General features: G+C 40.6%; 1 protein-coding gene across 3 annotated transcripts in view; it reads right to left on the bottom strand.

The window, feature by feature from the left end:
* Nucleotides 1-13,221, bottom strand: part of adkb (adenosine kinase b) — a 199,663-nt gene that overhangs the window by 66,066 nt on the left and 120,376 nt on the right. For all 3 annotated transcript variants that reach the window (XM_037691472.1, XM_037691470.1, XM_037691471.1), the window contains one exon: nucleotides 11,155-11,325. In XM_037691472.1, the coding sequence (XP_037547400.1) occupies nucleotides 11,155-11,325 (171 nt within the window). The remainder of the gene's footprint in view (nucleotides 1-11,154; nucleotides 11,326-13,221) is intronic.

Here is a 13,221-nt window from a genome sequence, read left to right as displayed (position 1 = left end):
TAGTTTCCTCAAATGATTGTGCTGGTCGTAGATTAATCTGTAGTGGCCAAGGCCACCATTGGCCACCCTCTGGCTCCACCACTGTGCCTGGTGGTGAATAAAATTGCTCACTCCGTGCACCAGGATCTGTCTGCATCATTTCAGACAAGCAAAAAAAAAAAGAAAAGCTAAATTTAAAAAACTTACCTCATTTATACACAGTGTAACTCCTACCGAGTCAAATTCAACTCCGGTGCAGAAAAACTCCTCATCTCGAGAACTACAAACTTTCACATTTCAAACCCCTCAGTGGCAGGGGACATCAGCATACCGCTCGTCTTTCTGGTGTGTTAGATTAAATATTAACATGTTTGCTTTGTTCTTTGTAGTCTTCGCCTTTAATAAAGACTTGTGAGTGGTAGTTCTGATTTAATGTTAAATTTTCACTCTGAATTCAGTGTGTGTTGTCGAAAAGTTTCTCACAAACACTTTTTTTTAAATCGAACTGTCAGCTTTTCGCAGCTTTTTATCCAGTAAATTCCACAAACCTTAAATTTTAGCTGCTGCAGACAAAGGTCAAAGAACTGAACAGTTTTTTTTTTCACTTCTCCAGAGAACTGTTGAAAACAGTGACCATACCCTCCTGTGTATAATAAACATGTGAGCATTTGGCCCGCTCTATTTACCTCCTAATGAGAAACAAAGATCTGCTCTGGAAAGGCTTGCATGCCTCAGATGATGAAAAACCCAGAGAGAAAGAGAGAGAGAAAGAAAAGGAAAAGCCCTCAGAATAATTCAAACCATTTGTGTGCACATGAGACATAAGAGCTTTGTGTGGCTAAACTGACCACACAAAAAATGAGATCATATTTAGTGTGTTATCTATTTATGGGGCACTAGATGGACATTTGCCAAGAAACAAACAAAACAATGTATGAAGGGCAAAAATGATTTCAACAAGAAGGCAACATATCTTTACATGTATGTATAAAGATGTGATACATATTACAACATGGCTCTTCTTGGAACAAAACAAAATAAAACTGGTGAAAACTCAATTTACTCGGCTAACATAAGACTGACACACAGGTTCAATAATCCATGACACAAAACAAAACGTTATTAAGGGTTAGCAGATTATGTCTCCTGATTGCTGATCTTTGTTGTCCTCTTATCCAGAATTTTATAACCATGAGGAGAATTAGGGATCCCTCCAAATGAAACTGGAAAACATGAGTGTGGACTGTGGGAATACAATCGTGAGCAGACAAAGGCCAGTCCTCCTGCCAAGTCTGTGTGGATAAGAGGATTGGAGATGGGAGAGACGCAAGCAGCCAAAAACTGAGCAACAGTGATTTGGGAGCGGGACAGGCCTCGGGATTGTAAGGGCATCCAGCAAGCTCGGTTGTGTTAAAACTTCAGTGAGGATCTTTACCAACAAGCTGACATCCTGCAACGTCTCCTGCTGTGAGGAGAAACATAAACGCCAGCAGAATGGAGGCACTATTGATCTGCTCCCGGTGCAATATCTCCTCTTACATCCATAATTATTCTCCTTCAGCTGAGCTTCAATTCATGCCTCAGCTGCCAGACTGGCTGGCTTTCCATTTGCTTCCTTGTTAAAGATGCTCTATGGTCTCACATTTCACGTTGCACTGCCAACGACCCCCCTCTCTTAACCCCGGCATTTTCAAATATTTCATGGTTCAGTCCCAGGCTGGGGAAGGCGGCTTTGGCACGGCACAATTACAGTGGTTAGCCGGACTCCTCCGGTGGAGCCGTGCTGGCTCTCAAAGTACCATGGCTCGCAAACAGACAGCCAGGAAAAACAGTGGAGTGTCAGAGAAACCATTCTTCTCCTTTACTGAAACCGCATTCTGCCTGCATACACTGAAAAATGCGGATGGGTTAATTGGAGCGACATGTTATGTGAACGAGTTAAGGAAAAGTTTCCAACTTTTTCCGGCTTTGACACTTTCAAAAAGACAAAGAAAACAAAATGCACAAAAAAAACTGAAGTCGTTAGCAATTAAAAAAAAAGCTTTCTGAATTTAGCGATGGTGAAACCGGTAGTTAAAAACTCTTCATGTTGGACCAAGATTTATAGAAGCATACTTAATGAAATATTAGGTCAGTTTGCTACTTTTGTGACTGTAAAAGCTACCAGTAATTGTAAATGGTAAATGGGCTGTACTTATATAGCGTCTTTCTATCTTATCAAGATACTCAAAGTGCTTTACAACACAATCTGTGCCCTCATTTACCCATTCACACAGCACTCTACTATATCTACAGTAGTCCCTCATTTATCGCAGGGTATCCGTACCCTGAAGCCCCGCGATAAGTGAAAAACAGTGAAGTAGGAATAATAGTACAAGTAGTAAGTATTAAGGCGTTTTGAACCTTTCCCACACTTGCAATATTCTAAACATTGTTTCTAAACTCTAAATACTCTAAAAGAGCACAGCATGGCATGACTTCAGCTCTCTGCCTCTGGCTCTTGGCCACACCCACTTCTCCGCTCTGCACGGAGATCAGCTGATCAGCTGCAGGAGGAAGCCTCTCCCACAGTTGTGGGCTGCACATAGGTGCTAAATAATTTAAAATAATTTATTTTAAATAAACAATCCATGCTGATCGTGCGGCTCGTCCATCAATCAGCCACTGTGTGTCATGTCCAATCTTATTTTGAAAAGCCACGATTGAGTGAGTCTGCAAAAAAGTAGCAAGGGACTACTGTATACAAAGATTAATCAGTGCTTTTAGATCACATTCATACACCGATGGGATACACATCTGAGGCAATGAGGGTAGACCTGTCGCGATAAACAATAAATCAATTAATTGCATGATAAATTAAAATTATCGACCTCATTTTCATTTATTGGCTTTATTGTTCATTTGTGTCTCTACTGAAGACACTGGATGACAAAAGGCTCAACTCTGGTGATCTTCACTGACCCCTCCCTTTCTCTTTAAAATCTATTGCGTTTTTGGATCGTTAAAATCAGCTAAGCTGAGAAGCTAAGCTATGAGCTAAGCTAACAGGTTGACCTTGGGGAAAAAACCTCAGTCTTGTCGAAGCTCCAAAATTCACGGTTGAAACCCGTGCCTTCGTGTAAAAAGTTGTTTTTCTCTGAAAAGAGAAGCTGAGAACTTGTTTAGTGATTTTTTAATTAAAACCTTTATGTGACAAATGCTATGCTAAAAGAGCTCAAACCACACAGCGCGTCAGCCATTTTGAGAACCGGAAAAAAGGAAAGAGAGACAGCCCATGTCACGTCAAGGAGCCTCCCTCCAATTTTTCTTAAAGGGACACGCTGTTTGCTCCCTCACTATCCCTCCTTCGGTTCAAACAGTCTTATACTGCCATCCGATGGTTGAAAAAGGTACTACACTCAAAACAAATTAAACATTTCTTCTTAAATTTGACAATAATTACTAATTTCAAACAATATTATCATTTATCGCAATAATTTCTGAGACAATTAATCACTGAGCAAAATTTGTTATCGTGACAGGCCTAAATGAGGTGTTCAGTGTCTTGCCCAGGAACACTTCAGCATATGACTGCTGGTGGAATCGAACCCCCAACTCTCCCATTAGAGGACAACTGCTCTAACCACTCAGCCACAGCCACTCCAAATAGTATGACTCTTACTGTCTATACACCATAGAAGTAAAGCAATTTCTTTTTTCACCTATTGAAAAAAAGCCCACTACATCTGTGAAGATGCTTATTGTACCCTGCTGGTTGCACGTTGTCAAATTAAAATGTAACAACTAGTAAGTTTGGAGTTAAAAAGTGAGCATCCAGACATTATGGGTCATCTTCGCCATTTTTTAAAACAGATAAGTAATTTTGATTCACAAAGTATTGGGTACAAGATTATTTTTAATCATTTTGTTTCTAATTTTTTGCAGTGACATTAAAGACATAGTTAAAACGGCCAAAAAGAAGAACCCCCCCCCCCCCCTGCTATATTTTGTCATAATATTCCTAAACTACATAAAAACATGCAGCTCGATTCTAGCAATATGGAAAACCAAACTTCAATGTGTTGAATGTGATGTGATAAAAGTGCCCACGATGTGACTAAACTAAGTATAGAGTTCTTTGATCAAAACAGAAGACTCAAAGGAATTTCACTTTATCTTTCTTTAAAAGTGTAGCATTGACAGGGGAACCTAAAAGCCAAAGGTTAATGTGTAAATAAACGTAGATAAATTATTGCATCATTGCTGTTTTGTTCCATTTCGTAAAACTCGTTCGATGCTTTGAGCTGTGCATTTTACAAAGTTTTCAACCAACACACATTTCAACCATCAGAAATATCTGTTTCACAGTTGTCAGTGGTTCCTTTTGTTCGAATACGTGTTTAATTTCATGTAAAAATGTTAAAACCTCAGTTCTACAGCCGACAATCATTCGCAGTGCTAAACAAAACCCCAAAAGGGTGTATGATGTTACCTAGTTTGTCCACAGTCCTACATGTCTGGAGATTCTTTCTTTTTTTTCCATATCAAGTCTACATTATAGCATTCTTGTCAATCACAACGACACATGCAGTCAAATGAGCGAAACCATTCTTGGAAACCCAAGCTTTAAATGTGAAAACAGCTGCGACACGAGTCCATTTGTCTTGTAGAACTGGGCTCCTCCAATAACTGGTGTCAGACGAGACTGTTGTTTTTGCTGATAAAAGTATTCCTTCAGTTATTATGGAAGCTCAAGTATGACCAAATCATGATGAACAGGCTTAGCTATATATTAAAACAGGCTATAGGGACTTATTAAAATTCAAGACACCAATTTCTGCATAATGAGCCTTTAAAAAGAAAGATGCTGATTTATTGTCGTCAGTTACAAACCGTGAAAACATCATTTTGCATCTTGGAGAGATTCTGACTGCAAGGGTGAGACACAAATTCATAAAAGTAAATAAAAAAAGGCAACATCAGAAGGACATTCTGCAAAATCACTAATGTAAAGCCAATTTAAACCATGACTCATCATTAAAGTCGGCGACTGTATGTCACAATGAAGGTCAGCGTGTTCCGGCTCTGAACGGAGGGCATGTGAGTCATCACAGAAACAGCCCGTTCAATTAAAAATCAGTTGTGAAAGACACAAAGGAGAGCAGCAGCTCATACTTTGTCTTTTTCGTCCAGTGACACATTGTGATTGTTCCGCTTCTCCGGCTTCAGAGATGGTTCATCCTCCAAGTTGGCCTGTGGGGCCTTGTGAATGAACACGTAGAGGTTAATGTCTCGTGTTTCTTCCCTACTCTCTGCAGACAGCTCTGACAGGAGGAGGAGAGAAGAGCCTAAAAGGGAAGCTGTTTTGGTACTACGCTAATCTGGCTCTTGCATCTCTTTGTTCCAGGCAGTGAGACGGGATATTTTCCCCGAGCTACCACCGAGGAGTACGTTTTGAGTCCACGGTGGGTGAGCTGTCACAAGGAAATGCTTCCTCCAATTTTTTTTTTTCTGGGAGTACTCCTCATACCCTGAGGGGTCTTTGGCGAACTTGCCATCACCCACACACACTGACAGCAGAGAGCATGTACGTTCACAGCGCCGCACACGTCACCGAGGCGATAAACAGCCACGGGCCTCGACACAAAGATAAGGCTTCCAAGCAGTCTATCAAACAAACAAAGCCAGATGATGACTCTGGAGAGATGTTGAGAAATGCTGCCATATTGCCCATGTACTGTATCTCCTTCTTTCCATCCCCCCCCCCCCAAAAAAAACAACCAGACAGAAATATACACTTGTACACCCACTTAAACCTGTCCTGGAAAAATCATTAGCGTTCCCGTCTCACAGATAAACACACACTGCATGCAGATGGAGAAATATGGGGCTGAGAGCCAAAAGGCCTGAGGGGCTTTTCATGACAATAACCTTCTATAGAGCTGCTTGTATTCCTACTCCTAGATCAAGGTGAGCTGCTGTGGGAGCAGGGAGGGGGAAAAAGCAGAATAATCATACAAAATATTAGGTGAAGAACATTCATACAAAGTGCAGAGAAGAAAGAAACCTGTGTCATTTTTGCTCTCACGGCCTGGTGAGACGGGAGGCTAAATGCTCCTTTAAAACAGCTTGAGCACTGAAATGATGACGGCTCCTTTTGCCTCAGAAAAGCACATTAATACATAGCTGAATGCCATTTCCACTTTTGTTAAATGGCTCACCTATTGAGTATTCAATTACAATGACTGTCTCTCATTTGGAAGACGGGGCTGGGGCCCATATAAATACCCTCCCTCTGAGTGCTGGGCTGCAGAATTCATTGGACAGCAATGGAAGGCATGTGGAGCTCCATGTATGGGGATGATATATAATGTTAATGGTGGAGGAGTGAAGAGGTTGGCGGCCGTAGGGCAAAAAAACCAAGTGGCATTCTTTTATCGAACAAGCTGATTTTTAAACTATTTGCTGAGAAAAAAAAGATCTAAATTAAGAAAGTCTGGCTTAAAAAAATCAGTCAGGGTGATTAACCCTTTCTTGATCAATCTTTCTATTGGTTTATGCTATGTCTAACTTTACACAATACAAATCTGCCAGTAATGATCTAATCCTTCCCCCCCCATTGTGCGGTTTATGTCAAATGCTCCAATAGCAAAAGCAAATTGTGGATAATTTCATCGACAAATCCACTGGCATGTGGTTTTCCAGCAGTAATGATTCCCTCATTCGGTTCTAATTAACTGCGGCCATTAAACTGAGGGAAATGTAATGCCCTGGGTTCTATGTCAGGTAGTCAAGAGGAGGAAGAGACAGAAGGACTCAATTAGGCCCGCGCCGTTCCCAGGTTATCACACGACATGTATGCCAATTAAGTGAAGTAGCCTCTGATGTCTTGTGCGCCTCTGTCGACGCCATCTCAAAAGCAACACAGAAACCATGGTGCTCCGGACCCCCCGCCCCAACGACGAAGGAACAGACACTACACTATGCCCCAAAAAGGCAGTAATTACAGGATGGATGGGAGACAGTTATATAAGCACGAGGCTGCCGATAGGCCAGGTTTTAAACAAGTACCAGCAGGACTGAGTTATAGCCGAATCACCCAGGGTGGAAACAGACACGGTCTCCACTTCTGATGCAGAGGCAAAAACAGAAAAAGATGAAACTGAAACTAATGATATTTTTCAAGTCTGGTGTTGCGTAACTGTTTCTGGCTTACAAACGAGCAGAAGAAAATGGGTGAAATGAGGTCCTAGATTTGACAAATAGCGGTGCAATCGATTCTCCAAAACTACCTTGTTTGAATTTAATGCCAGTCGGTTTCAAAGCATGAGATGTTATAGCTGCTTTAAGCATGTTTCCCTCCCCAGTGAGGGTATGGTGACTCAGAGAGTGTGGGAGAAGGCACAGACAGGCAGACACATTAGCCTTCCCTTATGGCACATTCTGCGAGGCAATAGGAGTCAGACTGCATGATGCTGACTGTCATTGACTTGTTATGAAAGCATCGCAGGCAGAGGCTTATCCATCACATTGGGGGGTGGAAGTTGGGGTGAAAGGACGGCCAGGCGGGCCGGAGGGGGGGAAAGCGTGGGCGAGGAAGCCCTGTTGCCTGTCACTCATCATGCACCACTGCATGACCGCCAACCTTGTCTGGCTTGTGCACAATGGGAGGTCCAAGGCTTGACTGTATGAGCAGTCATTCCCCGCTCCCCCCTCAGTGGCAAAAGTGTAGGGGTGTGTGCAGGGAGGGGGGTGTTTCAAAACAGACTGGACAGACATTAGTCTTGAGCCTTGAAGCCCTAACTGCTTCAGGCAGCTGAGGTGTGAATATCTGCTCTGTTTCTCACTGAAAATCTTTTCGGTTCGTTCTTAGGCACAAGTCCTGACAAAGTCCTCAAAAGATAATCTTTAACAAGCACGAATGGCAATCTTCCACAGTGATTGAAATGTATCGACTAAAAGGCGTGAGCAAAAAGTTCAAGTAACACCTAGCTTAAAAAAAAAACCAACGTACATCATAGTTTAAGAGTTTAAGAGACAGAACTGTCCCTTGCAAGAGATTATGTAAAAGAGAGGCCTTGTGTTAGCTGCGGAAAGAAAAGAGGGGAAAAAGCTGAAGTCAGCAAGAGCAATAAATCCTCAAACGCTGAGCGGTTTCTTCCAGCTCTGTCCTGTTCTGTGGCTGCCATCTCTACTCTGAACATGAACATCCACTCCACCCCCTCCCCGTAAAGGTACAGTTTGTCCAGGTGGTGTCTCCAAGTGAAGCTAATCTGGCCTATTAGAGGATACTTCCCAGCAACACTTGCAGCCTGTGCCCACAGCTTGACCTCCAAGTGGTGACGTGCCTCCACAAAGCGGAGGAAAATCAATGGATCAACCGGCATGAAACGATGCCGAGTCTGAGATGAATGATCGCCGGGCTAATTCTATTAATCTCTTTATGGGTCATTGATAAGTGAGACGTTTAATGGATATGGAGAAGAACAATTATGGAAATCAAACAAGGGATACATAATTGTAATCTAAATTGAAGCAAAGTTGGAGGATACGGTATTAGCCTGATGTTTAAAGCACTCAAGAAGCTCTAACCTTAACTAATTACCCACAATGCATTGGTTGTGACATAACTAAATAACTGCAAAACTAATTCAGCTGTAACTTTAGCACGGTGAAGCTTCTGGATGGATTTATTCTGAACATGATGGCACCATTGATCTAAAAACTACTTTTTGAAGTTTCTTTAAAAATACACACTCTGCCTTTGATGAAGACTAACTATAATCTGCACGAGAACTGATCACTAAAAAGACTAAAATCTAATATTAACAGGTTAACGAGGTAAAACAAGTACAGTACTCTATATTTACCATATCCTCTAAGATTGCGTTACTGTTGCAAATTGAAGCTCACTTTCACTATTTTCTTCTTGCTTTTAGCATCAGGTAATTTTCTTTAAGTTACTTTCCACTGCAGACGGTACTTCCAACAAAGTCGGGTTTAACAGATTACCACAGCTTTCAAACTGCCATGACACAAAAAAGGACACAACACCTCTGTTTGTGGGTTTTAAAGCAATCATAGAAAGACTACATTGTAGTTTTAAAAGCACAAGTGTTGGGGAATTTTTTTTCAATGTGAGCCAGACTTTCTTCTACTGAGCATTGGGAGAAGTAAAAAAAAACAAAAAAACAGTCATTATCAAATCAATACTCTGTCTTTATAATAGAAAAATAATGATTATGTGCATTAGGTCTGCCTGGTAATATAATCAAAAACACAACATTAACTAGTGCCTCTCATGACATACAATGATTTTTGTTAATTATTTAGCCAAATTGATAAAACAAGAACCTGCCACCAAACATCGCAACCTTTCATGATAGTGCAACAGCCATTGGACCCAAGGCCAAAAAGGAGAAGGAAGTCACAAGCTAAGATAAAAAAAAAAAAAAATCCCATCAATGTTTCACAGTTGTTCTTAAAAAAAACAATTTTGATCAAGGCGAAAGGTTATATGATGCAAAACATACAAATCACAGAGACGCATCTGTTCATCCAGTGGAGGACATGGGTATTTGGACTGTAGCATATTTTGCAAAAATCCATCCAGTAAGAAGTAAGACAGCTCACTTAAAACTGGACTATTCAAACTCAGGGTGGCACCAAATTAAAGATTAGTAAAATTAATGATTGTATAAATAATGTGAAAATTCACACCAGTTCTTACTAATAAAATGGGGCCATTTTAGCGACATTGGTATCTCTAATGCAAATAACAAAGATGACATTTGTTGCATTTACTGAATGGTACGCAAAATACATTAGCAGTTCCGTAGTGATGTGTCATAGAAAGACCTGCAGATGATAACTAATTGTAATACTCCAAGAAAGGAAAAAACATTGAAGGTTATTGTTATTTGCGTATTGCCCACTGCCTTTCATGTCAGGGTTTTAGACCATGATCATCTTTTGGTGAGAAATTACAGAGTTGTTACCATCAAACTTTTAAAATAACATTATGCACAATCTCAATATATTTCACATGACCTCAAATGATTTGTGAGCACTTGGAATATGTGCTGGGGTTGACTCTCAGCTACTACCACACCAAAGTGTAGCTCAACATCTATAAAAATTAACTCAAATATTGTAATTTTTGACAAACCAACTTGAATTTATATGATTTTAAAAGTTAATTAATTGTAGATGTGCAGACATTGGTTAAGTAAAAAGCCCCATGTACTAGGAATGCACGACATATACAGTACACGGTAGAAACGATATAATAGAGATCTGCATTCTACCGGCTTAACGCAGTAATGTTGTGTCTGATGTAAAATTAGAGTTGTCAGATTTAACCGTTACGTTTTTTTTTTTTTTTTTTTTTTTAAACTGTGCATAAATGGTGTTAAAGTCTGTTTTCTTCGAGAGCTAAGTAGAGAAGCTACACGCCGACTACGGCCGGCTTGCCGTACTGTTGCCGTACTCGGACATGTGCGCAAAACGCTGTGTTCCGTAGAAAGTTAAAGTAAGCGTTGGTCCGCTTTAGAGAGTGCATTTGTGCTAAATAAAAAGGGTTAAATCTGATCTCTGATCTGTGAAAAGAACGCGGTGTTGTATGATTTTACTGCGAGACCCTCTCTGGTCAAAGCCACAGAGGAAACTGGTCACCATTTTGTGTCAGTTCTCCTTAAAGCGGAAGGAGACTAGAGGGTTGGATGGTGAAGTGTTTTTAGTGTAAAATGCTGCTCTGTTGCTGTTCATTTCTTAAGTGAAAAGACTGTAAACTGTTAAGAGTTAACAACATATTATTTTGTTTAAAACATATGGTTAAAACTACATTTGATATATTTTGCACTGTTTTGCACTACAAGAAAAAAGCCTAATACTTGACTTGTTCATTATTGAAAAACTCTCTGGATCGAGTAGTGGAATTTTCTTGATTGAGATTATTTTGTGGTATAGCAGTTTTCTAAATAAATGATGGAAAAGTGACACCCTGTTTTTTTTTTTTTCATTCCTATTGCAAGTTTTATACCAAAAACATATCATGATATATATCGTTACTGCCACCCATCACAATAGATATCGGGATATGAATTTTATGCCATATCGCACATCCCTACATTGTACAAATAACTTCAAAAGAATGTGTCGACAAAGAAAGGGGCTCTAAAGTTTGGTTTCACTCACCGTCTCGTTGCCAAACAGGATGTCAACGTAAGGCATAACCTTCATCAGAGGCTCTCTAAAGAACTGGCTGATGAACGGCGCTGAGAGGTTCACGCAGAAGATTTTGTTGTTCTCTGCAGCGTGCTTTGCCACCATGAGGATGGACTCTGGAGACACAGTCAGGAAAAACCCCTAAAACAGAAGTCATAAACAATTTGATTGACACCGGCTGAATCAAACAAATTAATCGGAACAAGTTTCAGCGTACGGGCAACATTATCTGTGTTTTGACAGCTTAATGTGGGCCAGCAGGGACTGAGCCGTGACGGGCTCTTACGAACTGAAACTCTTTCAAACTGGTAATTTGTGGGTTTGGGATTCTGACAGGGCAGTTTTAGGGTGGCACAGTTTGATATGACTGACAGAACACTAGACCCAAAAGAAAAGAAACCAACAGCAGTGCTCAAACATTTTTTTTTATCTGTAAAAAGCAACAAAGATGGGGGGATGGGATCCATTCAGGACAAAACCCGTTGCTGGACTCCAAGGCTCGTACTGGAGGAAGCAACATGCACGTATCCAATGATAGGGCGAACAAAAGTCTTGTCTGGACTCTCCTTACTTGGAAACAAGAGAGGCAGGCCCACTCATTGTGTGAATGAATACAAATCAGGTAAGAAAACACCTTTGTGTTTCGGGTGGAAACCTGAAGCGAGACTCTCCAGCGAGCCGCACAAAAACTCTCCTCCTTTGATACTGATCTTTCTTAACCTTGTTTTTCAGCAACAAGCTCCTCTGTAAAACCACTGTGTCACAATAGGGGCAAAGCTGGAGGGGGGCGGGTTAAGGAAAGTTTCAGCACAGTGATACATTTAATCTGGCTGAAAAGCTTCTATTGTGAGTACAGAGCAGTTCTCATTAAAGCACTATGACATTTGCAGCAACACAGGATTGACCTCGGTGGGGGGAAAGAAAAGAGTATAACACCAGTGAATGGAGGGTGACTATGTAGTTAATTTAATGTACAAGGTATTACAATACAGCCATGCAAAGCAGGTGAATTCTTCATTAGCCATTCAAGGTGTCAGTCACTCATTGAGCAATCATCCGTCCTCCCAAGGGCTTGAATGCTTTCTTTTTTTAAACGCCCTTAAAAGTTTAGGCCCAGGTCAAGCCTGTGGTCGATGTGTCGTGGTATCATCTGTTGAAAAAGGTGTTTTCAGTGGGTATAAGAGTAGAAAAAGGACTCTCTGAGCTAATGGTCCATTTCTGACCCTGACATTTTTCTTTTAAGGTGTGCCAATGTGCCAGAGAAGGAGGCGGATTAGATTGTTCTCTAACACAAACAGTCTTTTTTTTTTTGAGGAAGTGGAAAATAAACTGTCATGGTTACCGTGATGTTAACACTGATCAAAGACCTGAGGCACGATGAGGTATCCTGAAGGGTGGTGAACTTTAAAAGCCGAGGAACACTTTCTCTAATCGCTCGCTGCCTCGGTGGAGCTTACTTCAAACACCAACACCGTTGCTGTCACGTTGAAGTAAAAGATAGACCGATGGACTAAAAAGTGATGGCACTAACGTATTTTGTTGGCAATTCAAATATTCTGAAGTGTTCCTGTGGGAAAGTTATGAACAATTATTAATTTACCTGTTGAGGAAGTTTTTTCAATAACATAAGTTTGGAGAAAAAGTTTAATTTCTCACTGCACTGACAAGTTAAAGTTTAAGAAAATAACGTCATGTGTAAACTCACGATATCACAAGATGTTACGCTCAGAGTTTGTGGTGTGAATGACTCTCATCTACAGTCACACCAAAACTTAGCAGATTATCTGCAAAATTTGCTGAAATATAGCCATTCTCGTGTTTTCCAACTTCTATTGGCTGTGGCAGCCATCTTGATTTGGACTGGCTCTAATAGTTAATAAGTTGTACCTCCGATGATTATTTCGTAGGAGTTTCTTCAAAATCCATCCAGTGGTTTATGAAATATTTTGGTAACATACAGACGCAGGCAAATACATTATTATCCGCCTTTACCTTTTCGTGTTGTGGCATAAAAGTAGTAAAAACAGTTTTAAGATT

This window comes from Nematolebias whitei, chromosome 17, assembly GCF_014905685.2.
Source record: "Nematolebias whitei isolate Nwh7 chromosome 17, NemWhi1, whole genome shotgun sequence".
NCBI lineage: Eukaryota > Metazoa > Chordata > Actinopteri > Cyprinodontiformes > Rivulidae > Nematolebias > Nematolebias whitei.
Note: the sequence above shows the minus strand (reverse complement) of the source record. Positions and strands in the feature narration are given on the sequence as shown.